Source organism: Drosophila santomea, chromosome 2R (genome assembly GCF_016746245.2).
Source record: "Drosophila santomea strain STO CAGO 1482 chromosome 2R, Prin_Dsan_1.1, whole genome shotgun sequence".
NCBI classification, from domain to species: domain Eukaryota; kingdom Metazoa; phylum Arthropoda; class Insecta; order Diptera; family Drosophilidae; genus Drosophila; species Drosophila santomea.
The window spans coordinates 6,732,041-6,753,428 of NC_053017.2; the positions used below are offsets into that span (position 1 = coordinate 6,732,041).

The 21,388-nt window shown below is 42.1% G+C and overlaps 1 protein-coding gene across 1 annotated transcript; it reads right to left on the reverse strand.

The window, feature by feature from the left end:
* Positions 1–624: 624 nt before the first annotated feature.
* LOC120444846 (transcription factor Ken) lies at positions 625–18,430 on the reverse strand. The gene is made up of 2 exons (XM_039624806.1): positions 16,801–18,430; positions 625–2,844 (listed from the first exon to the last, which is right to left on the reverse strand). Exon 2 carries the CDS (start codon positions 2,612–2,614, stop codon positions 986–988), a length of 1,629 nt encoding a protein of 542 aa, XP_039480740.1. The 5' UTR covers positions 2,615–2,844; positions 16,801–18,430; the 3' UTR covers positions 625–985.
* Between the last annotated feature and the right edge of the window lie 2,958 nt (positions 18,431–21,388).

The following is a 21,388-nucleotide window of genomic DNA, read 5'->3' on the forward strand; positions in this document are numbered from 1 at the left end:
AAATATTGTCCTAAGTCTGGCAAATATTTTACTTTTTATCTGTCGGGGGGTCAGCACAATCTTTGTTGCATCTCTTTACTGGCACTAGATATTCTTTGGTAAGAACTTGGCGCCTACGTAATCAATCGAGTCGCTTGTGTCCGGCCTTTTACACCTGGCGGGGATACAACTTTAAACCCTCTCGCACCTATGCTTAATAGAATTTTAACATTATTTTGAACATTAAATGGAATTTCATTTTCAGCTGCAATAGCATGAACTTTTTTGCAAACGCTGCTGCACTCAATCCATATTTTTTACAAGGGTTAATATATATGATAAAAGTCATATTACCTCATTTCTCTAATAATCTGGGCCAAATTAAAATGGAATAGGCAAAGCAATCCTTCGACAAAATTTAAAGATTTAAATAACTAAGATCGCAACCAGACTGGTTGCGTTCCAGGCTAAATCTTTCTATGTAAAATAAATGTATGTATAGTATGAATAGTACATCCTGTAGGATGTCAAATTTCGCATCCGCTTTTTGAAGTTTCTGAAATATATATATTATAACATATTTGCCCAAAGCCGACCCAGTCAAAAGTGCACCTCAGCTAATTTCAAAAACTTGTAACTTTTTATTTAAACAGTGGGAGCGTTGATTTGTTTGTCATTATTTTTCATACACTTTTCGTCATGTCACGCTCGTATATGTACAAAAGAATACCAATGCTTAGGACGAATCTAATAATAGTTATGCACATACGTTCGTATTTATTTATATTAAAATATCTGCCAATTCTCGATTTGTACAATTCGATTTACACGTATTTCTAGAACATATAGGGGGTTTAGGGATACATGATATATGTATATATTTACAGCTAGATATTAGACGTAGTTTTAGGGATCTGTTTACGGAACTCTTCACCTCCTTCCGGCTCCACTGCTATAGGAAAGTTTTTTGTTGAAATTGATTTTAAGTAGTTACGAAGTTCCGTAGTTAGGGTTCCTCTTCCTTGATAGATGTTGCTTGGGGCGTCGTGATAGCGGTGGCTGCGTTAGAGGTGGGGAAGAGCTTGGAGGTGAGGGTCCTCTTAAGCTCCATTATGGGCTGCGAGTCCTCCTCCTCCTGGTCTCTGCTGGACGATGTTGCTGCCGCGTCAGCCATCGATGTTGCTGGCGCATTGTCCGCCTCCTCCTGCGAGGATGTGGGCGTGTCCCGCGACGAGGAGCACGAACTGGACGCCGATGTTGCGGTTGACTGATGCGGTTGCTGCTGCTGTTGGTCGTGCTGCTGCTGTTGTTGTTGCTGCTGCTGCTGCTGCTGCTGCGTGACCTTGCCCATGAAGCTGCGTATCTCCTCGAAATAGGATTCTTCTGAGGGATTCTCACAGAATCTGCGAATGCAGTGCATCCTTTCGCTCACGCCCGACAACGCACTTAGGGACACCGCATCAGATTCGTGCTTCTTAAGGTGCCTGTCCAGATTGGTCTGCTGGCCAAAGCATCGCTCGCAAATCTCACACTTGAAGGGGCGCTCCTTGTTGTGGATATTCCGCACATGGCGCTGCAGATTGGAGGATATGCTAAAGGAACGTTCGCAGTATTTACATTTGTAGGGCTGCTCTCCCGTGTGCGTTCGGAGATGCCTCGTCAGGTTCGCCGATCTCGGAAAGACTTTTCCGCAAAACTTGCAGGTGTAACGATCCTTGTTGCGTTGTGGCAAGTTGGGCGTCGCATTGCCCCCGGTGGCAGCGGTTCTGGCCTTGTTTTTCCTCCGCGTTTGATAGTCCTGTAGTTGCGGATGAGGCAGGACCGGCGACAACTTCGGGTTCTGATGTGGCAGCTCCAGTTGCAACTGCTCTGTGGGCGGTGGCCAGGTGAGCTCGCATTTCTTGAGCGGATGCCGGAACGGGAAATCCGCACCCGTGGGGCTACTGGAGGCCGCCGGACTGGTCACCTTACCCGGCAAAACCCCAGCAAATACATTGCGATACTGCAAGGGCAAATTCTTGGTCATGGCTTCTAGGAGTGTGGGATGTACGGCGGGTATCGAACATTGTGGTGGCGTTAAGGGCGGTGCGCTTGGTGGTCCACCCCCTCCTCCTCCTGCTCCCCCTCCACCGACTGCACCGCCCTCTCTCAAGGCCCTCAGCATTTTGCGGCTCATATCAAAGCCCAGGTCGGCCAGCGAGGCTGCTATGTGGTTGTTGTTCAGCTCCTTCTCCTTCTGCTGAGCCACGGCCAGCTCACTGGCGAACATGATCAGATTGCTGTTCTCATCCTCCATGGGTCCCTGATCCGCCAGATCCGTCTTCCTCTTGTGGGCCAATCGCAGATCCAACGGCTGATCGAAACTGCCTCTCCGCTTGCCCTTGGCATGGTGATTTAAGGTCTGGTGTTGCTGGTGGGAGTGTTGGTGCTGCAGCCGCCCAGTTGTCGTTGCTGACGTGGTCGTCGGCGACGATGATGACGAGGATGTGGCCGCCGCCGCTGAGGAGGCCAGATCATAAGGTACGTGTGATATATACGAAGTGGGTATTAATCCTAAGGCAGGGTATACGCAGCCCTGTTTCGGGCTAGGAAGCATCTTTCTTGGTGAGTGGTCTTTCTCTCTCATAACTCTCATAAGTCGCAAACGGGCCGTAACCGAGTTTATCCTTCGTTTTCCTGCGTTTCCCCCTTGATTGATTGATTGATTGGTGGACTGGCGTTTCGATTGAGTGCCCAGGCTGCCAGGCTGCCAAGTTGTAGTTTTAAGTTTTTGTGCTCGCTTTTCGTCTTTCAATGCGTCTGGTGCCGAGGACACTCAGAATAATTCTGATTCAAAATTGCATTTAATTTACAGTGATTATGTACCTGAAAGAAAAAGCAAAGGTTAACTTGTTAGTAATATAAAAAGACTATTTTAAACAAAATTCCGAGTCTTATCATTGTACACGGCACTTTGCCTAGTGGCGAAGAGCCCCACACATAACAAATATTTTGATAAAACTTGTTAATGGATAAATTCTAGGTTGTGTTTTTATGTAGACATATAAGACATCGTGTTTCGTCACAAAAGTAGCTTTCAAAACATTGGTGTTGAAGGTGCAATCGTCACAAGCTTTTTTACCCCGTTTAATTGAACACTTAGTTTTAACATGTCTTATTTCAATACCATATAGCTTTGTTTAGTTGAACCCAAAAAAAAGCAAATGCTTTCACCCACTGCCGAAACTGAAATCCAAATCTTTCCAAATAAACCCAGTTCCCTGGTGCGTCACAGAGTTCGACTGTTCGCAGCTGTGTAGATCGGACTATATGTTCTTTACTATCATTATGTTTAGGTAATTCCATGTACGTCATTAAGCTGCCTGGCGACATACCTTAGAGATCTAATAATAGTACAGTGCCGACTGTTCGACAACCCAAAGAACATCTTTTTGGAACATTTTTTGGTTATTTTCTTCTCATTTTAATGGATTCTTTTGCCGCAATGCCAAAAACTTCGGAAAGGAAGGGGACCTCCGAGATGTTTAAACAATTGTTCTATTGTCTGTTGTTTTAGGGTGGAAAAATACTTGAAAACTGACAAGAAAAAGAAGTCATGAAAATTAACAAAAACGTTAACGGTATCTAGAGTGACGATTATGTAAGACAAACAGACGGGCAGACAAACATCTAAGCACACACCTCCAAGGGGGAAGTGGAGCACGCCATGGGTAGGAAGTGGGGTACAGTGGCACCTCGTGTGGAGGTCGTTCAACATGGCCTGAAGGTGCGTACGAGTCAGCGGAAAATGCGTGGGCTTTCGAGGAGGAGGGTGGGTTACACTGGCCGAAAACTTGGCTTAAGTCTAAGGATGTCAAAATTGCAAAAAATCATATTATCAACACAATAAGTAGTCAAAATCATAATCATTTGAGAGGTTGGCATTATTTAAATTCAGTAAAACCAAGTAATAAATTTTTCACTTAATTTAGGTATAGTACGCATTTTTTGCTGTCCATAAACTGAAGCTCGACTCTGGGCAGATGGCACGCCAAGAATAGACCTTAAAGAGATCCCCAACTCCACAGCTCATCATGTGAACCGCAACCAAAGTTGCATATTTGCCAACTGCTGCAGCAACAGCAACTGCATCAACTGCTGCAACAGCAACAACTTTAACAGACAACTTGCATTCAGGTGGGCGCGTTGATCTATGGAGCTCTGTTCTCCTATCTAGAACAGAATTTTTCATGAGACATTTTCGTGGGTTGCTGCTGTCGTCGCTGACGTTGCTGTTGTTTTTGTTGTTTTTCTCTTCTTCTTCTTCTTGTTATTGTTATTGCTGCAGCATTTAGCGATCGTCTGGCGACAACAAATTGCCGTTTGTTGTTGTTGCTGCTGGCTGGCTGGCCGTGTTGCCAAAAAGTTAATTAGCCGCATTTGCTGCCTTTGATTTGCTGTCTGCGGTGTTATAGAGTCGAAAATTATTGTTGCAGAATTGTAATTAGAGCTTGAGAACGCGTGGAAGATTGCAGCGTTTATAAATGCAACGATTAGACGATTTTTTGGTCAATTGTTTTAATGTAACTCTTTTTGTAAGAAGTAAGTTAATTTGAATTTTTCGTTAATAGTTTACATTAGAGTTTATAAGTTATTTTCTTAAAGAGTCCTTTAAACTAATTGGTTATCTTATATTACATTTGAAATTAGTTGGCATCATGTTTTTTTTTATTTGCTGAGCTGGTAATAAAATTTTTGTTATTTAGTCGAACCGAAACGAGATCGAGCTCATTGAAGATGGCAAATTACGAAAGTTAATTCAAGTGAATGACGGTGTAATACATTTATTTTACTCTTGTAAACAAAACATTACTTCTTCAGCAGAGACATTATAACATCATACTTTTCAAGCTTAAGAATCACGATATATTTAACCTTTTCAGTTGGAAACAGCATTTTTCGCTGTAGCACAAAACAACAATTCTTCTTAATGAATGAATTTCAACCTGGCTTGGCAATTAAGCCCGTGTTGCACCTGAAGCGTCAACACCTTTCATGTGACTTGGCCGGCGCCCAAATCCCAATCCGCTGTGCAGTGCCCAAAAGCCGCGATGTGTTTAATAATTTGTTGCAAACGCGCCAAAGCGGTTGACAATTATAGCCGACTCTTCAGCTGGACGCCACTGCATCATCATCAGCGACGCGATCATCGCGGCGATGGTAAGCTTTAAGCGGATGCCTGCGAAAGCCGGGAAGAAAATAATAAAAAAAGAAACCAATTAAAGAGTAACAAAGTTTTAGCCAAGCGACAGTGGTCGGCAACAACGGGAGCAATGAAGCAAACAGTTCAAGAAACGGACGGTGAAGGTACGGATACAGATTCAGATACACAGGTACGTGTGGCTGCAGATGCACAGCTAAAAAGCCACAGATACAGATGCGAATGCGAGTACCAACCAAATCCCGCAAGCGGCGTCGCATGTTGCAAAGAAAAGTGAAATCAAAGTTGTAAAACCGCGAAAAACGCAGTCAGGCAGACAGGCGGATGGGGATGGTGATGGCAATGGCGATGGCGACGGCGACGATGGAAAACGGCGCTCCAGATTGGCAAAAATGTACAGCGGAGGAGATGTTGTTGCCGTTGACAATGTTGCTGGAACGGGATTGCAGTTGCAACTGCAACTGCACTGAGGAAATAGCCCAGCGCCAACATTCCTGTGGCTAAAAAGGTTCTGTGCGAGTTGCAACCACCTTGTTCTTATGTTGAATCACTTTGGAGAAACTGTTAATGATTTCAGCTCGACACCAAATTTTATTTCAATTCAAGTCAGAGGATTTTTTGCCTTATTAACGCTGATTGAGGGTTTGATTTTCGCTCAATTATTTATTAGTTTAAGCTAAATACTGAAACATAGTCGCATAGCAAAAACCCTTAGGCACATGGATTTTTCCTCAGTGCTGTACTGAAACTGAAGCATAGTTATAGAGCGACAGTCGAAGGAGTAGCTCGAAATTTACTTTGTAAAATTTCAGACGAACCCCCGTCATCAGCAGCGCCACTGTGATTATTAAATGCTGGCCGCATAATTATCGTGATAATCATGACAATCAGGCGACGCAGTCGCGCTTCAGCAGCGGCAATAGCAAGAGCGAAAAGCATAATCAAGCGCAACTAAACCACAACCAAAGCCCAGACTGCGACTTTGCTAAAAGGAAAACCGAGCCAAAGCCGGCGACACAATGAAAAACGAGAGTAAAATCTCCAAAGCAAGCCGCTCACTGAAATGGAAAATTAAACCTCGTTACATCAGTCCAAGCAGCAGCAACATCGCAACATCGCAGCATCAGCAACAACTGCACACCAGCAACTTGCAGCTCGCAGTGCGACGACTACAAAAACAAATATTCGCTGGCAGGATAGCGGCTCACACACACTCGAGCACACTCTCTAACGAGGCAATGGCAACCTGATACCAAAAGCGTCACAACAAACATCCAACGACAAACAAACAAACAAGCAAGCAAACAAACAGAGAAGCAAAAACACAGAGACACGCACGGGCAATAAAGCCAATGCGAAATGCTTCAGATAGAAGAGATTAATATGCGAGATCATTCACGAGATCATCGCGGGCTTTTATTGGTTGAGTGAATATTTTACCAATGCGAAGAATATCAAAAAATATCTCAAAGAGTCTGATATGCGAGCGATAGCATCAGCAAGTTAAGATAAGCCTGCGATTTTATTGGCGACTGATATCTTAATGGATTGCATTAGTACATCAACACTTAATGCGCCGTGGAAAGCGCCAATGCAAGTTTATTTTTTTAAAAGTATTTGCATTTTATTTATATTTATTGAGTACAAGATGATGTTACATTGCTAGCCACAAATTAACATCAATATATTAACATCAAGATACGTCAAAGAAACTAACTAAACTTACTAAACACGTAAAAAAGCTTCAGGGGTGTTTTATAGCAAATATCTTTGACCACCCCTAAATATGTTAACAAAGGATTAATGGCAGCTAATTATAAGGTGAAGTTGAAACATTTTAAACAGTATTCCCCAAGTGGGCCAAATTTGATGAGTCTTCCACCTGCTGGCAGTAAAATCTCCAGCAAGATCTGCTCTCTAAGCCAGGCATACGTAAGTAATGGCCTGTCAGGAACAGTGGTCCTCAAACGAAAACCCCCAAGATGTCCGAGTTGCTGTGGCGAACTGTGCAACTCATCAACGAGGGCAACTTCTGCAGCAGCAACATGCAGCAGCAGCATCAGCAGCAGCCCCAGATGTTGCATTAGCTGCAATGGATGCGTTTTTGGGGAGTAAGCCGATGATGAGGACGGCGATAATGATGATGATGCTGTGACTGTGGCTGGAGCTGGAGCTGGAGCTGGGACTCTAGTGCAATCTGAACCACTTTTTCCCCGCTGGACACAACAAGTGCAACAGCAGCAACAGCAGCAGCGACAGTTGCAACAGAGAGCAAACACATCTCCAAATCACGTTGTGCTGTGGTCGTCGCCGTCCATCGTCGTCGTTACATATCTGGTTGTCTAGATTGGCTGCAACTCGTCGTCAGGTGAAATAAAAAGTGAGAGTGACATCGGAAATTGTTTCAATTTTCCAAACGAAACCAACAAACTAGCAGCTAGCTAAAAGTTGCCGCAATTGCAATTGCCATCGTCATCGGCATCGCCATCGCCATCGGATAGGCAACTTGAGCAGCCAGCCGGTCGGTCGGTCGGTCGTTGGTCCGCCAAATGAATGAATGTCGAAAAGTGTATCGAAAAGCATTTTTCTACGTATGCCAGCAAGTGCTTTCCCAATGCTCCAAAAAATCGAGGGAAAAATGAAGAGGAAAACTAAAAAACAAAAATTAAAGCACAGACCAGTTGGCTGCCTCGCCGCTGGCTGACTGTATCCTGTTGTTTGTTATACTTTGCGATGTTTTATTTCTTACTTTATCTTTATATAACTAGCACACATGCAGACGACCAACCAGTTAACTCAGCTCTGGCTAAATGCTCAGCCTAAATAATTGAGATTTTCTTCCTCTTTTCCTTCCCCCCATTTGATTTTTTTTTAGGTGCAAAAATCAGTTTAGCTTAGCTAGTCTTGGGCAATTTCATGTCCCTCTAAGCTCGAGCCTCTCGATCATTTGTAAATGACGGACAAAAGGACAACTGGACATACGGACAACCAGACATACGGACAAACTGGAGCCCATAAATTCGTGTTTTGCGGGTCTTCGGATTTTACTTTTATTGCCAGCGAGCTGGGCAAATGTTTGGAATGCATGAAATACAGCTCAATTGAATTTCAAAGGTGCCAGCTTAGAGCCCAGAGATAATCAATGGTCGCACTCGGTAATTATCGGTGGCCGGGATTGATTTATAGCGATTTGCCTGGCTTAAATATTTGCCAGAGCTTAAGGCTCAGCTACTCGGCTGATTCGGATGCGATAAGGCTTACATTTACATTCAATGTTCCATCTCATGAGAGGTGATAAAAGTAAATACTTTCAAAAGTGCAATGATTTTCTTCGGGATTTCCACTCCTGTGTTTGCGGAAAGCACCTTTCAAACGATTAGTTTACTGTAAGGAATATTATAGTATGTTTGCGAGAAATTAAATACAGTACTGCTGTTAGAAATGTGTCACAGAAGTTGTATTTCATATTACGTTCAAAAGTTGCAATTGCAAGTGGTGGTTAATATTTTTAAAGATCCTACACGTTCAGACATAAAATAAATTTTACCAAAATATATTGCTGAAAGCTGAGCCCCTAATAAATTGAACTATTTGAAAGAGCTCTTTTTAATGGTAGCTGTAATGGCAGCGCATTAAGTTGTCAGTGTGCCATTTCCTTCACATAGAATGTAAACGGGACGCCTGGAATGGTAATTCCTTGGAGCTATTTAATGCTCATTAACTAATTGAAAGTCAAAAAAATGTAAACGAAGCCACATGTGCATCCGGATGGCCAGATGTGCATCCGTATATCAGAAAACCAATGCGACATCCACCCACCAAAACTTCCGAGCATCTAGCGACTGGCCGAGCCAAAAGAGTGAATGGCGAAATTTTTGAAAGTGCCCATATGCCCATACACATGACCAGGCTAACGGACTCCGGACCCAAAAACACAAAATAAAGCACAGTACAAACACTCATCCAGGCAAGGTATTCAAATACTTAATTGAAAAAGCAGCCGCGAAATAATGCCACATTTCACGATTCCATCGAGCGAAGCGGAGGGAAGCAGTTCACAAATCAGGCTAAATAAAATTAAATAGGAGCGGGGGGAAATAAACTGCTCCATTTGATTGCCTAAACGTTTTCAACAGCTCAGCATTTTTGATGCAATTAATTAGATTTTTATTTCTTCATCCAGCCAGCTGGTAAAGTGGCTGTTTGGGTATACACATATACATACACTCATATCCATGGGAGCAGTTTGATTTCGATTTATTACCACACACTCGAAGCGGGCCAAATGATACAATTATTTATAAAGCCACATTTGCAGACACATCCAAGCCAGTCAAGCTTGTTCTAGTTGAAAGCGATAGCCAAACTGCAACTCCTCCTCGGCCAGTTTGCTGCTAACCTAACGGTTTGCTTTTCGTTTGTCATATAAGCTCTATTAAACCATCGAAATAGAAGCAGCAGCAGCCCAGGGGCCGAAGGAAGAAGCAAAAATAGAAATAAAAAAAATTGAAAAGAAACCATATCAACATTCACATCATAAGTAAACCAGTTTGCACCTGAGAGAGGAAGAAGAAAGTTGTCTTGGCCATTTTCGTGTGTTTGCACTGCGCTGCCCCAAGACTCTGTTTTTTTTTTTTTTATAACTCTATATATATTGCAATTTATACTTATATATATCTGCCGGACTCAGAGGAGCCTGCGATCTAGCGGGCGTTGGAACAATGGAGCTGTGGAGCTGGGGCCAAAAAAAGGAAACCTAACTGTAACATGGCAGCCTACGAGCTCCTTTTTTTGGTTATAAGCATGAAATATTGCGCACATCCAAAGTGTCCACATGTCGGAGCGATCCGCGGCAGGCCTAATTATATTGCCGCCGATCCGAACCGATCCTATCCGATCCGACTCGACCCGATCCAAAGCGGTCCAAGTGGGGCCTGAGCTCCAACCTATCATTGCCTGACACATGCTACCGTTCAAACACGTGCGCCGCGACACAAGACAACAAGAAGCACAAAACACCGAGCAGCAGGCAACACCAAACAACGAACAAAGCCAGCAACAACAAAGCTGGCAACAGTCAACAACAACGACAACCAGTGGCAGGCGCAACAACAACAAAAACAACAAAAACAGTAGCCAGGCCAACAGAATGAAGGGGGATTCCACAGAGAATGGTCGAAGATGGAATACACTAGGTGGGTGGGTGTACTTTACATCCTGTACTTTACAATCCTGTCCTGTTCCCTCCAAAAACCGCCCATGATGGTTTTCCCATTCTGCAGACACTAGTCTTGCATAATTATCACTCGAAGTGCTGTTGCTCCGGCGGTTCCCTATTTAAGTTTTCCACAGCGGTAAAGACAATCTTCAGCAGCAATCGTAATCATTATCAAAGCATCTTAATATGCATGCGGGCATCCACTTCACTCTCTCCAAGGAAGTGTATCATCAGTAGCCACGGCAGCAACACCAACAGCAACATCAACAGCCCCTCTAACAACAGTACCAATCAAAGAGCAAATACCGATCTGGCTTGGACTTAGCCGGCCTAAAGTGAAAGTGCTCCAATTGACGATGCAGCCAACGATGCTGGGGCTGAGACTGGGTGAGACTGGGTGAGACTGGACCCTGGCTTCATCTGCGGATGCGGCCAAGTGCCTTGACTCCTCCTCGATTTGCAGTCGCTGCACACTTGCTGACAAGTTGTTTGTGTCCACGCTGCACCCTCCTCGACGCTACGCCGCCCAGCCGACTAACCACCCATCCATCCATCTCAACACCCAACCCCTCTCTACGTGGAACATGGAACAACTACACTGTCAAATGATTTTTAGAATATATAGATATAGAATATTAAATAATAAACAGGATTTAATGAGGATGAGCTATTGCACCAGAAGCAAGGTCACACTAGACTCAAGTGTGACCAGCGTTTAATGTAATTCAGAGTGTTGAAATCTTACGCTTATCTTTTACCTTTTCTAGTGTTGTTGAATCATATTGACTGCGATGTGTTTTCTCAGTGGATCGCACATTGCGGAATAATTGCCATGACTGAAAGCTTCAAGTGCGCCGCTATTAGCTCGCTGGCAATCACAATTGACGGCTCCAGTGTTGGTCAATTGCCCGAAGACCTGGGCCTCGAGATTTCTACTCGTGAGCGAAATGGGATTTCCTTCCGGTCAACAATATAAATGTAAAACAAACCCGAACAGCGATTGTTTAATCGGTGAGCGAGAGTTGAAGTGCAAGAGGCAAATAAGCTAGTTATCAATCACAAAATTGCATACATTAGGGCGCATTAGGTTGTAATGGCCGAAGAAGCCGGTGATTGGTTATTAAGTGATTTGGCTTGCCTCATGGCAGAACATTCCCATTAGCATATAATTTTATTCAATAGAGGGGATTTGCTGAAATTTGCATGCGATAACTAAGATATTTCCTCGAGATGCTAACGAGTTATGGAGAGGAGAGTATAGCAACACGCTGTTACCAGCTTTACTTTTGTTTTTAGGAAATTTGGTAAGAGTTCTTGAAATAATTGAAACTGTAAAAGATTCCAATGAACTATGTAATCTTACATATTTTATTACTTCTGTCTGTTAAAATTCCAAAGCCATTTTTGTGCAAACCCAAACCGGAAACCACATATCTCCAGTAAACCACCAACGAATAGTTTAAAATTTGCTCAACTTAAAGCCAAGGGCGAGCTGGCAAATCAGGCCTTAATTCATTCTGCCAACTCATCATCTGCCATAAACTCCCTTTGGCACATGTTGGAACCACCAACTTATGACCGCAAACGAGGCACTTTCGTGTCAACCCACAATTCAGATCGTGCCACACTTCAAAAGAAACAAAAAACAAAAAACTGAAACCAAACCACGCGAATTCTTCCGAAATTGCCCACAAACTAGCCCACTTAGGATCCGACAATGGAACCACATCTTCCTATGCCTCCTATGCCAATATCTAGAGCGTAAGTCGCCGCCATCAAAGGCAAAATTCACAAAGTCGAGAAGTTAGGAGCTGGCCATATCCATATAGTACACCTGCTGTCTGTGCGGAATGGGTTCCCATATATCATCGTCTGCTAAACAATATGCCAAAAGCTAAATGCGATACAATTATCAGAGGCCGAGATATACGTTTTATAATTTTTTGCCATTTTTTCTGCTCTTTTTGTCGTCTTGAAAAATGCGAATTTTCACACACATGCGATGGGCGGGGGGAGGGAATTTAAGATTCAATGCGATGTGATTACATATTATGTGCAGTTGTTGTTGTATTTGTTGTTGTTGTTGTTGCTGCTGCTGCCTTTGTCTGCCGAGTTTTATGGTCCAAGGTTAAATGCTTTGAAAATGAAGCTGAAAAGCAAGAAAAGAGCCAAGAAAGAAGGCAGAGAGACACAAAACTTGGTGACTTTTGTCTGGGATTTTTGAGATGTGTTTTTTCCTATTTTTCTCGATGGCGGGGTGGCGGGGTGGTTCATTTGATTTGCAGTGAATATTAAAGCAATTTGTGGGATTATTTCCTATTGTAATCAACGCGACGCTCTGGTTGTGTTTACTCATCATCAGCCAAACAACGTCTCCAAAATAGTTGTTATTTCACTTTGAAGCACATTTTTGTAGCTTTTTTTTCGGCTTTTGGTCAACTCATTTTCAAGTACAAGTTACGCTTCGCGCAAGTAATGCACTTTTGCCCTTAGGCTTGAATTTCTCGACACTCATCTGAGGGGCATGAAAATTGGCCCCATTAAAATGTTACATTTCCATGAAAATATTTCGATTCCCTACCCATTTCTTGGCATCAGAATTGGCTTCAGAAATCTCTACCACTTTACACCTTTTTCATTACCAACACACACACACACACACGTTCACAATTAATTAAAGCTCTCATTGCATTCAAGGTTATCTTTGGAAGCGCTATGTTGTTCAGTTGGTTAATTTACAGCTTTAAATTAGTGTAGTTTACTTTCAAAACACTTTACTTTTGCTTTCAAAATATGCGTTGCTGTTGCTGCAAATGGGTGGGGTAATCATTAAGTTGTTTAAGTAGATTTTCTGCGCTCTTAGGGTTTGATCTCGACAAAACGCTCTGTACCTCGTATACTTGGCTATAAACGGGGTCTAGACAAGAGAATTAGCGCCGCCGAGTTGCAGAAGCCAGATGAGATGGTAGCTCGATAGGATCGATGATTGCCAACTGGGCTCCATCGAAAGGTGTGGCCAGGGCATTGTGATTGATCTCGAGCACATTTAGAATGTGATTTAAATTGATGATCTGATCTCATCGGTGGCTCTTTCGCTTTTGCTGGTGAGATTTGTGGTAGGGATCGCGTAATAATAGGAGTCGCGTGCAGAATGGAAGTGGTGATCAAGAAATAAGGTATTTGCTGGTAAGGTAAGGTATTTAATTTAGGACTGTATTATGGGGAATAAGGGTTGTTTGGACGTTAAGACGGTAACCTACTTTCTAAAGTATTTCTTAGGTACATTGAAGATCTTTTCGTACTGAAAATTGATAAGCAGTTTATGCTAGTTACATTTTCTGAAGCCTTAAATGATTGATTTCTAAGAGTTTAGTTGCTTTTGAATGTGCTTTAAATATATAAATAGTAGATGTACACTTTATTTTTATATTTCTATCGTAGTCAATAACAATTTTACGGGTTTTTTTCTAAACTTTGCTCGAGGTAATCATTTTCTCGACCTTTCTCTGTTCCCACAAGCTGCCTTTTAGACCAGACCAAACTCGATAGTTCACTATCTCCCCGTGTGCATGTATTATAAATACTAATAGCATATCTGGAGCTATTTAGCATTCTGCGCTTGTGTTTGTTTTTATTTTTGCCGAGGCGATCCATTTAAGCTTTGGCTGACTGTCGCTCCAATTAAAATACAACTCATCTCCTGGGCCGCATTTGCAAATTGTTGCATTGCAAATTGCGACTTACATAAGTCAGGGCGAGGCATCTATGTAAAACTCTGTTATTGAGTTGTCTACGGTCTTGGATTTGGTGCAACTCTATTAGTGCACAGAAAGAAATGTATGTCCTAGATTTATTGGAAAAGCCGCACTCCTTATTACCCATTTTATTCATTTGGCATAAATTGTTTAATAAATTCAAGTAATGTATTTAAATAGTATATTTAATATTTTAAAACGTTTTTGTTTCCACAGTTAAATGACAATATTTTGTAGCAACTGATTTTGTGTAGTGTGTTCCAACTCAGTTGCTCCTTTTGCCCGATTTTTCTGGGCTTTTCATTTAATCGATTTGCGTATTTCAGGCAGCAGTAATGGCTCGACAAACTTTCATTGTCCCCGCCGCTTTTCCCCCGATTTGAATGTGGATTAAGTGTATTCCGAGCCAAGATTTGTATTGCCTAGGGTGATTTGCTTTTCAGATTGCTCCGCTCTGCGGTTATCGAAGTCACCGTCACCATCACCATCACCGTAGTCATCGAAAAGCCAACGAAAATTGAGTTTAATTTGAGAAATACACGTAGATACGAGTATTGTTAGAGAGAGAGATGGCTTGAGATGACCAGAAAGAGAGGGCAGCTAAAATCAGCGCACATTCCGTTCGCAGCGAGCAAAATGTGTAACGCAATCAAAGCCATCGCTTCCGGTTTAAGGCGCAATTAACTACCTTGGATTACGCTCTTGCCAGTGGGCAACCAGCTCCTCCTCCCCTGCGATTCCCACTGCAATTGGCGGTGGGAGCTTTGTAGTGCCCGTTCGGACGGGGGACCCGATTTTCTATATATAGCGTCATGGCCATCATTTCGCAGATTATCTCTGAAGCATTTCATTTCACTCGATTTACTTCCTTTCGGGTCAACTCGCTCTTTAATTGGCATTTTAATGCGGTAAACAAATTTTTCACTGCCCCCGAACGATCAAGTGTCATAATTTCTCTTCGCCGCCTTAGTAAATCGGGCTGTGTGTAAATTTGTTGGAAAGTTATTCACTGTCTCTAACAATACTCGGTTTATCACATTTTTGTAAATATTTTTTGGCCAGGATATGGGCTTTTAGGAAAAAATAATACTAGCCACAAAGTTTCAACATTTTGGATGTGTTTAAGCATAATACTTCCTTAAAACGACCGAACGTCTTATTCGAAACGCTACAGAATATTATTTATAGGAAATATATGAATGTATCTCTCTACACAATCTAAATTGGACCTCGCCTTTTGAGAACTTCATTGAACTGTCGGCAGACCATCGATTCGTCACTTCTTCGCTTAACTGCGTGTTCCTCGCCTAATGATCTAATGGTCTAATAGTTTATTTCATTACTGGGGCTCTGGAACAGGGACTGGCTTCTATCAACCTGTCTGGCTTTTTGGCCACTCACTAACCTCCAAACGTTTAATTAATGATCTCTTGTTTCTGTTTCGGGCTCTTCTTTTACGCCCATCTGCCACCGCACTCCCAAAAACCAAAAACAAAAAAAAATAAAGGGAAAAAATCTGTATTCAACCGACCGACCATCGACTTCTATTTAAAATTAAATTAACCTGCTTAATTTGCCCCCACCCCTCGTTACTCCTCCTCTGCACTGGACGCGCCCAAAACATTCACTCCAAAACACGGGGCGAAAAAAATCGAAAGGCGCTACTAATCGCCCCAATGCCTACGGATTCAATGTATCTGCATCTGGCGGATACATGCGGCCGATTTCCGTGCATTTAACGCATAAACGCTTTTTGGACACTTTTATTCCGTTCGGGGATTATCATTATCGCCGCTGCTACCCTTTCGCCCTTCACCATTTCAATTCGATTTGATCGCTCAATTAGCGTAAAAGTAACATGTCAAACCTATTAATCACTTTCGAAAATAAAGCACAACACTCTTCTTTGGCTAAAGACACAATCGAATTTATAGAAAATACATTCCATGCTCGCTCGGTGGGCCAATAGTGCGTGAATCTAGGCGTAGCCAAAAGGGAAAAATTATATAATTTATGTTTTCTTTTGATTGCCAAATTAAAAAGTGTGTCTGTGTCTGTGTCTGTGCGCGGACAACTCTATTTCGCTCGCCTCGTCTTTTTGGCCTGGCTAAATCTTAATGCCGCCCCACGAAATCGCTGCGTCATTACTCGAACTTCAATTTCATTCATTCATCAATTACAATACAAGAAAAATACAGTTTCGAGCGGTGGAAGCCTTGAATCTTTCGAATACGTGTCTGCGAATCGAGGCAGAAAGATACAAAAACTAAAATTCATCTATCAACTTTTTGTTGGTGGTAAATGTTACTCAGTTGACATTAAGTCTAATATTTGTTGATCCTGTGATGGTGCTTATTGTAATCAATTAAATTAAGCCATAGTGGTTCATTAGAGTTTAAAAATTCATTTACTAAGCGTAATGGTAGGAAGGTTTCTTGGATTCTGGATATTTTAAGATATTAATATACTGTTTAAAGGCGAATGGAATCAAAATTAAACCCCTTGCTTATTAAGTATATAAAGCCCTCTGAAATAGGTATTTGTACTAGCTTTACTCCAGCATTAATTTCTATTTTTCGTATTCCATTTTCATTCGACCTCTTTCCATATATTTGTTTCCATATCAAAAGCTATATCTTTCAACTTACATGCCTGATATTGCAGATCGCTTTGGTAGCATCAATTTGCCAGCCTCTTCTAGTTTACTAAGCAGCTTTTGCTCTAATTGCACAACTGGTTGTCGTGGCTGCGATGGTCGGTGTTGGTATAAAATCCGCACGGATATCCGTTGGCCGCTGGCAGGAAGAAATCACCATTTGAGCACCGTTTGGCTATTGCAGCGTTTTTTTTCTCTCTCGGCCTTACGGATGTTGATAACTCGTCTGGCATTGGCTGCTATACAAATTCGATCTTCTTGTGATTATAGTTGTTGCTTCAGCTGGTTTTTGTTTTAGTTGTTGTTGTTGTTGTAGTAGTACAGCGTAAGTCATCCTGTGATCGGCCCAAAATATAAGATATAAGATATATTGCATATATCTAGCTTTGATATCCGATCACGCGTGGGAAATTCAGTTTAGTATTTACTTTGTAAAGGAATGTTTTTAGGATTGCGGGCTTGAAATGTTATCAACGATTTTGTTTCAGAAAATAGCTTTGTACAATTCCTTATAAATATTGTCTAGCTGGCAATATTTTTTTATCAATAAAATGTATTTAACGTTAAATGTTGTTGATTGATGTTGCTTTTAATAAATTATTGTATTTACTCTTTTAGATTTATGGTAATTAGGAGCTTTAGTTGTACATATGTATATACGAGGGAATTAGCCACTTTGAGATATAGGTATATTTTACTGATCTTTTTACACTTTTTACAATCACTCGCGCTGCTCAGCTTGGTCTGATTTATGATTCAAGTTGCTTACACATACTTTATATTATATATCTCCATTTAATTCTTTTTAATTGGCGAGCTGTTCTCCCCGGAGTTGACATCGATCCCCGGCCAAGCCGCTTCGATTCAATCTGTCCGCACTTCCCAGTCGTTTCAGTTTCCTCTCGACGATCGCTTAGCCCGGCTATAATCTTTTCAATTTTATAATTTCATTATGGATTGTCTGTTTAATGTCTGCCCATAATCATCAGCCAGTACACATGCCTCGATAGCATTTGTTGTTGATTTCCGTGCAGCTCAGCTTGGATCACTTTGCATCTACGCGCTGTCACAATTTGCATTAATTGGATCTAAGCGAGTAGTTATCATTGATTTAGCACCGATCTCTGGTATATATAGGCCATAGATATGCATCTCTGTGTGTAAGTGTTTTAATATCACATCATCTACTGGGCGTAGTCCATGAAATTCCTTAGCAATTTGTGATTTGATTTGTGAGAGCATGAATTGTACGTTTTATTCGAGATATACAGCAAAGTTGTATAGATTTATTGTCTATAGGAAGATGCAAGTTTGGAGATAGTTTCTTTTTGTTTTAGTCTAGGATGAAAGTGACACAGTTAGGAATTTGCATTTATACTTTTAGTTTACACATAATATATATTTTATTTTTAGGATGTATCCTTAAGCGATCCTTTCTTCACTTCACTGTAAACGGTAACGCTTCATTTTGAATGTTTAACCGTTATCATCGATCGCATGGCGTTACGTCTCGACCGCTTTACGTAGTGGATCTCTTCTGTTCAGCGTTACGTGCTGCTGTTTTTCCGACAAAAGCGACAACACGACCAATAGCTTTGAGACCGTCTCACGGACTGATGATAGACCCAGTCGCAGCCGCAGCTTCAGTTTTCGATTTCCTAATAACGAAAAGCTAAGAAAAGAGCAGCAGCACAGCTCAGAAACATAACAGAAGGAAAAAACGCAAAATAGACGACGTCTTCGGCGAGTGTATGGGTGCTCTGAATGAATACACAACGATAAAAGACCGATCCCCGATCCCCAGCGATGATCCACACGAGACTCACAATCCACAAAGTCGACTAGGCAACGATGCAATAAATCGAAGCTAATACACTTCTTTCTTAATGTAGAGCGTTCAAGCGAACGTGCTCACACCGATACACAGACACATACAAAGATGCTCTGGCCTAGACGAGTTTCAAACGGTAAATGAGGGGCCGCCAGCCGAGCGATCCGCGCGATGCGTCCTGCCTGGTTTTACTCAATGAAAATTCCAAAAGCGCTAGACCTGCATCCAAAAACTGGGTGGAGATCTTCCGCCCCAGCGACGAACAGAGAGCCGATCTCCAGACCCGAACCCAAGCACGAACGCGAGCCCGACCCGATCTCGTGGCTGCTCCACTTGGGTTCCACAAACTCCGAGATACTGTATCTGAAAAGTGAGCGTGAAGCAGTCGCCGCTGGAAGCTCGAGCGGGCCACAAGCGGACAACAGTCTAGTAACTTGGGAATGGAGATTTGCACCGAAAGAAAATTAGATTACTTCTGGGCTGAATGAGACGAATTATAGTTTACAGATAAACGGGAATATAACTCTTAAATTCATTTTTACTTACTTTTTACTTCGGTATATCAAAAAACATATTTCGTAAACTCATTGAGATGCGCCTTGCGATTATACTTTTTACAATTTAAATCTTTTATAATTTTCATCAATTTTGAACCAGTTGTAAGTTATTATAAATTATGATAATATATTCTTGACAAAAATGTACCAAGTATCAAAAGATTTTGACAAGACTGAGTGGATATAATTTCAAACAAGATTGTTAGTTCCAAATGTGTTGAAATACGAAATCAGTTAAAGCCTTTGTGGTCTGATATTCTTTTCCTTGTCAAGAAACATCCCAACATTTCTCTGTGTGCACACTCTTTAGGGGAATGGGAAAGTTCAACGGGTTCTTTCACTGATCGCAGATTAACATACGGTCAGAGAAGGGTCTCTAGTCTTAACTTGTGTGTCCTACTTGGCACGAGACTGGAATCGGGCATTTTCAATGTCCATGTCCATGTTCAAGACCATGTCATGTGCCTTCTTCTTGGCCACTTCACACAGCTGCAACGGCAGCAGCAATTGCAACTGCAACTGCAGCAGCAACTGCAACTCTTGATGTTGCTGCGGTGCCTGGCTGCTGTTGCTGTTGCACGAAATCGATCAAATCAAAAATGACTTTGTGAAGTGACTAACTGCCTAACTGCCAGCTGCCGTTGCTAGTTGCAGTTGCTGTTGCAAGTTGCTGATGTTGCTGATGTTGCTGCTGCCGTTGTGGCTGTCTAACAGTAGCTTGGCTGCTTTGATTTTTTGGCGCAAGTCCAAGTCCAAGAGCATGGACATACAACACTTCAAAATGAAAGCACATTCCCTTGTAGAAATTTTACCGTTACAGGTACAGCGCACCCCATGCACATCAGGTCGTTTGTCCACAGTCCGCAGTCCGCAGTCCGCACTGTCCATTTCTCTACTGCCATCATGCTGATGATCGGCCAGGCCAACACTTGGCAGCTTTATGGCTCAGATATTTGCAAATCTCCAGGCTCCGCAGCGTCTTGAGCTGTTATTGTAGCTGTTCTCCTCTTGTTATTCTAGCTGATGATCTGCCATCATCTTCATCCCGCCAAGAGGAAGCTGCGAAGGCCGAGATACCCACTCTCTTCATCGTTTTCAGCATCGGCCGCGTGCCATGGTCGTTGGTTATTTATTTGAGTCAATGAGTTCACAACTATTTTTCTATTTTTCCTTAATGGCCTTTTCTTTTTCCACCCGCTCCCGCTCCCGCTGCCGCACGATGCCCGCACAGCATTTTCCTTCTCTCATTTTGCTTTTCCGCGCAAGGAAGCGCCTTGTTGTCTTCGCTTGATTGATGGTTTGATAATATGAAGTCGGCTGGGTTGTATTTTGGGCCTGTGTGGCTCAAAGGATTGTTATGATGGCCGGTGTGCCGCAAATGAGTTCAATTGAAGATTATCTTTTATTAATTAGCGGGGCGGAGGAATGTGGGTCAGCGATGGAATTCAGTTGGATGATTGGGGCATCCTTTGTGGAGTGATTGCAATTGGGTAGTGGAATGCGAATGATTTTCGGCTTGATTAAGTGTTTGATTGAAGAATAAATAGATTGGGGGAGCATGTTAGTAAGATATCATATTCATTAATGGACACTCAGCTCAGACTGATTCTTGGGAAGTATTTCATGTTATTTGCACGATTGAATTTAAGCTATGTATGTTGTATGTGAAAATAAGTGCAACACACCTTGAATAAATACCTCAATCTGATCACCCCTTGAGTTATGTAGTATTTAATTACTTCGTTTTTATCCCAACGGAGCTCTATGCCCCATCGATGATCGCCATGTTCGGAACCTTGTCAACACAAATCATGTTCTATGGAGTGAAGAATTTCCTGATTAACTTCACCTGGCCAGGTACATAAATACCAACATAGTTATAAACACCGCATAGCTCCGACTGGAAGTCATATACATAGAGGAAATTAGCATAAGGCCTGTCGATACCCATAAGTCAGGCACGATGCCATGGAGATCGGGCATAATTAAAATGTTCATATAAAATAATTATCCGTACGCAAATACACATGCAATGTGCCGCTGTTAAATGGCTGAATAAACGTTTAGTTTATGGCTTATACCTTTTAACTAAACGAGACAACAACAGTTAAGCCGAATAAACAGTTTGATAAATTTATGCGAGCTGCGACAAAAACGGAAAAATAAATAATATAGGTAAAATAACAAACGCG

Bases quoted from the DNA above. Each gene is read 5' to 3' on its own strand.
- LOC120444846 (XM_039624806.1), bottom strand. From the start codon at position 2,614: ATGAGAGTTATGAGAGAGAAAGACCACTCACCAAGAAAGATGCTTCCT.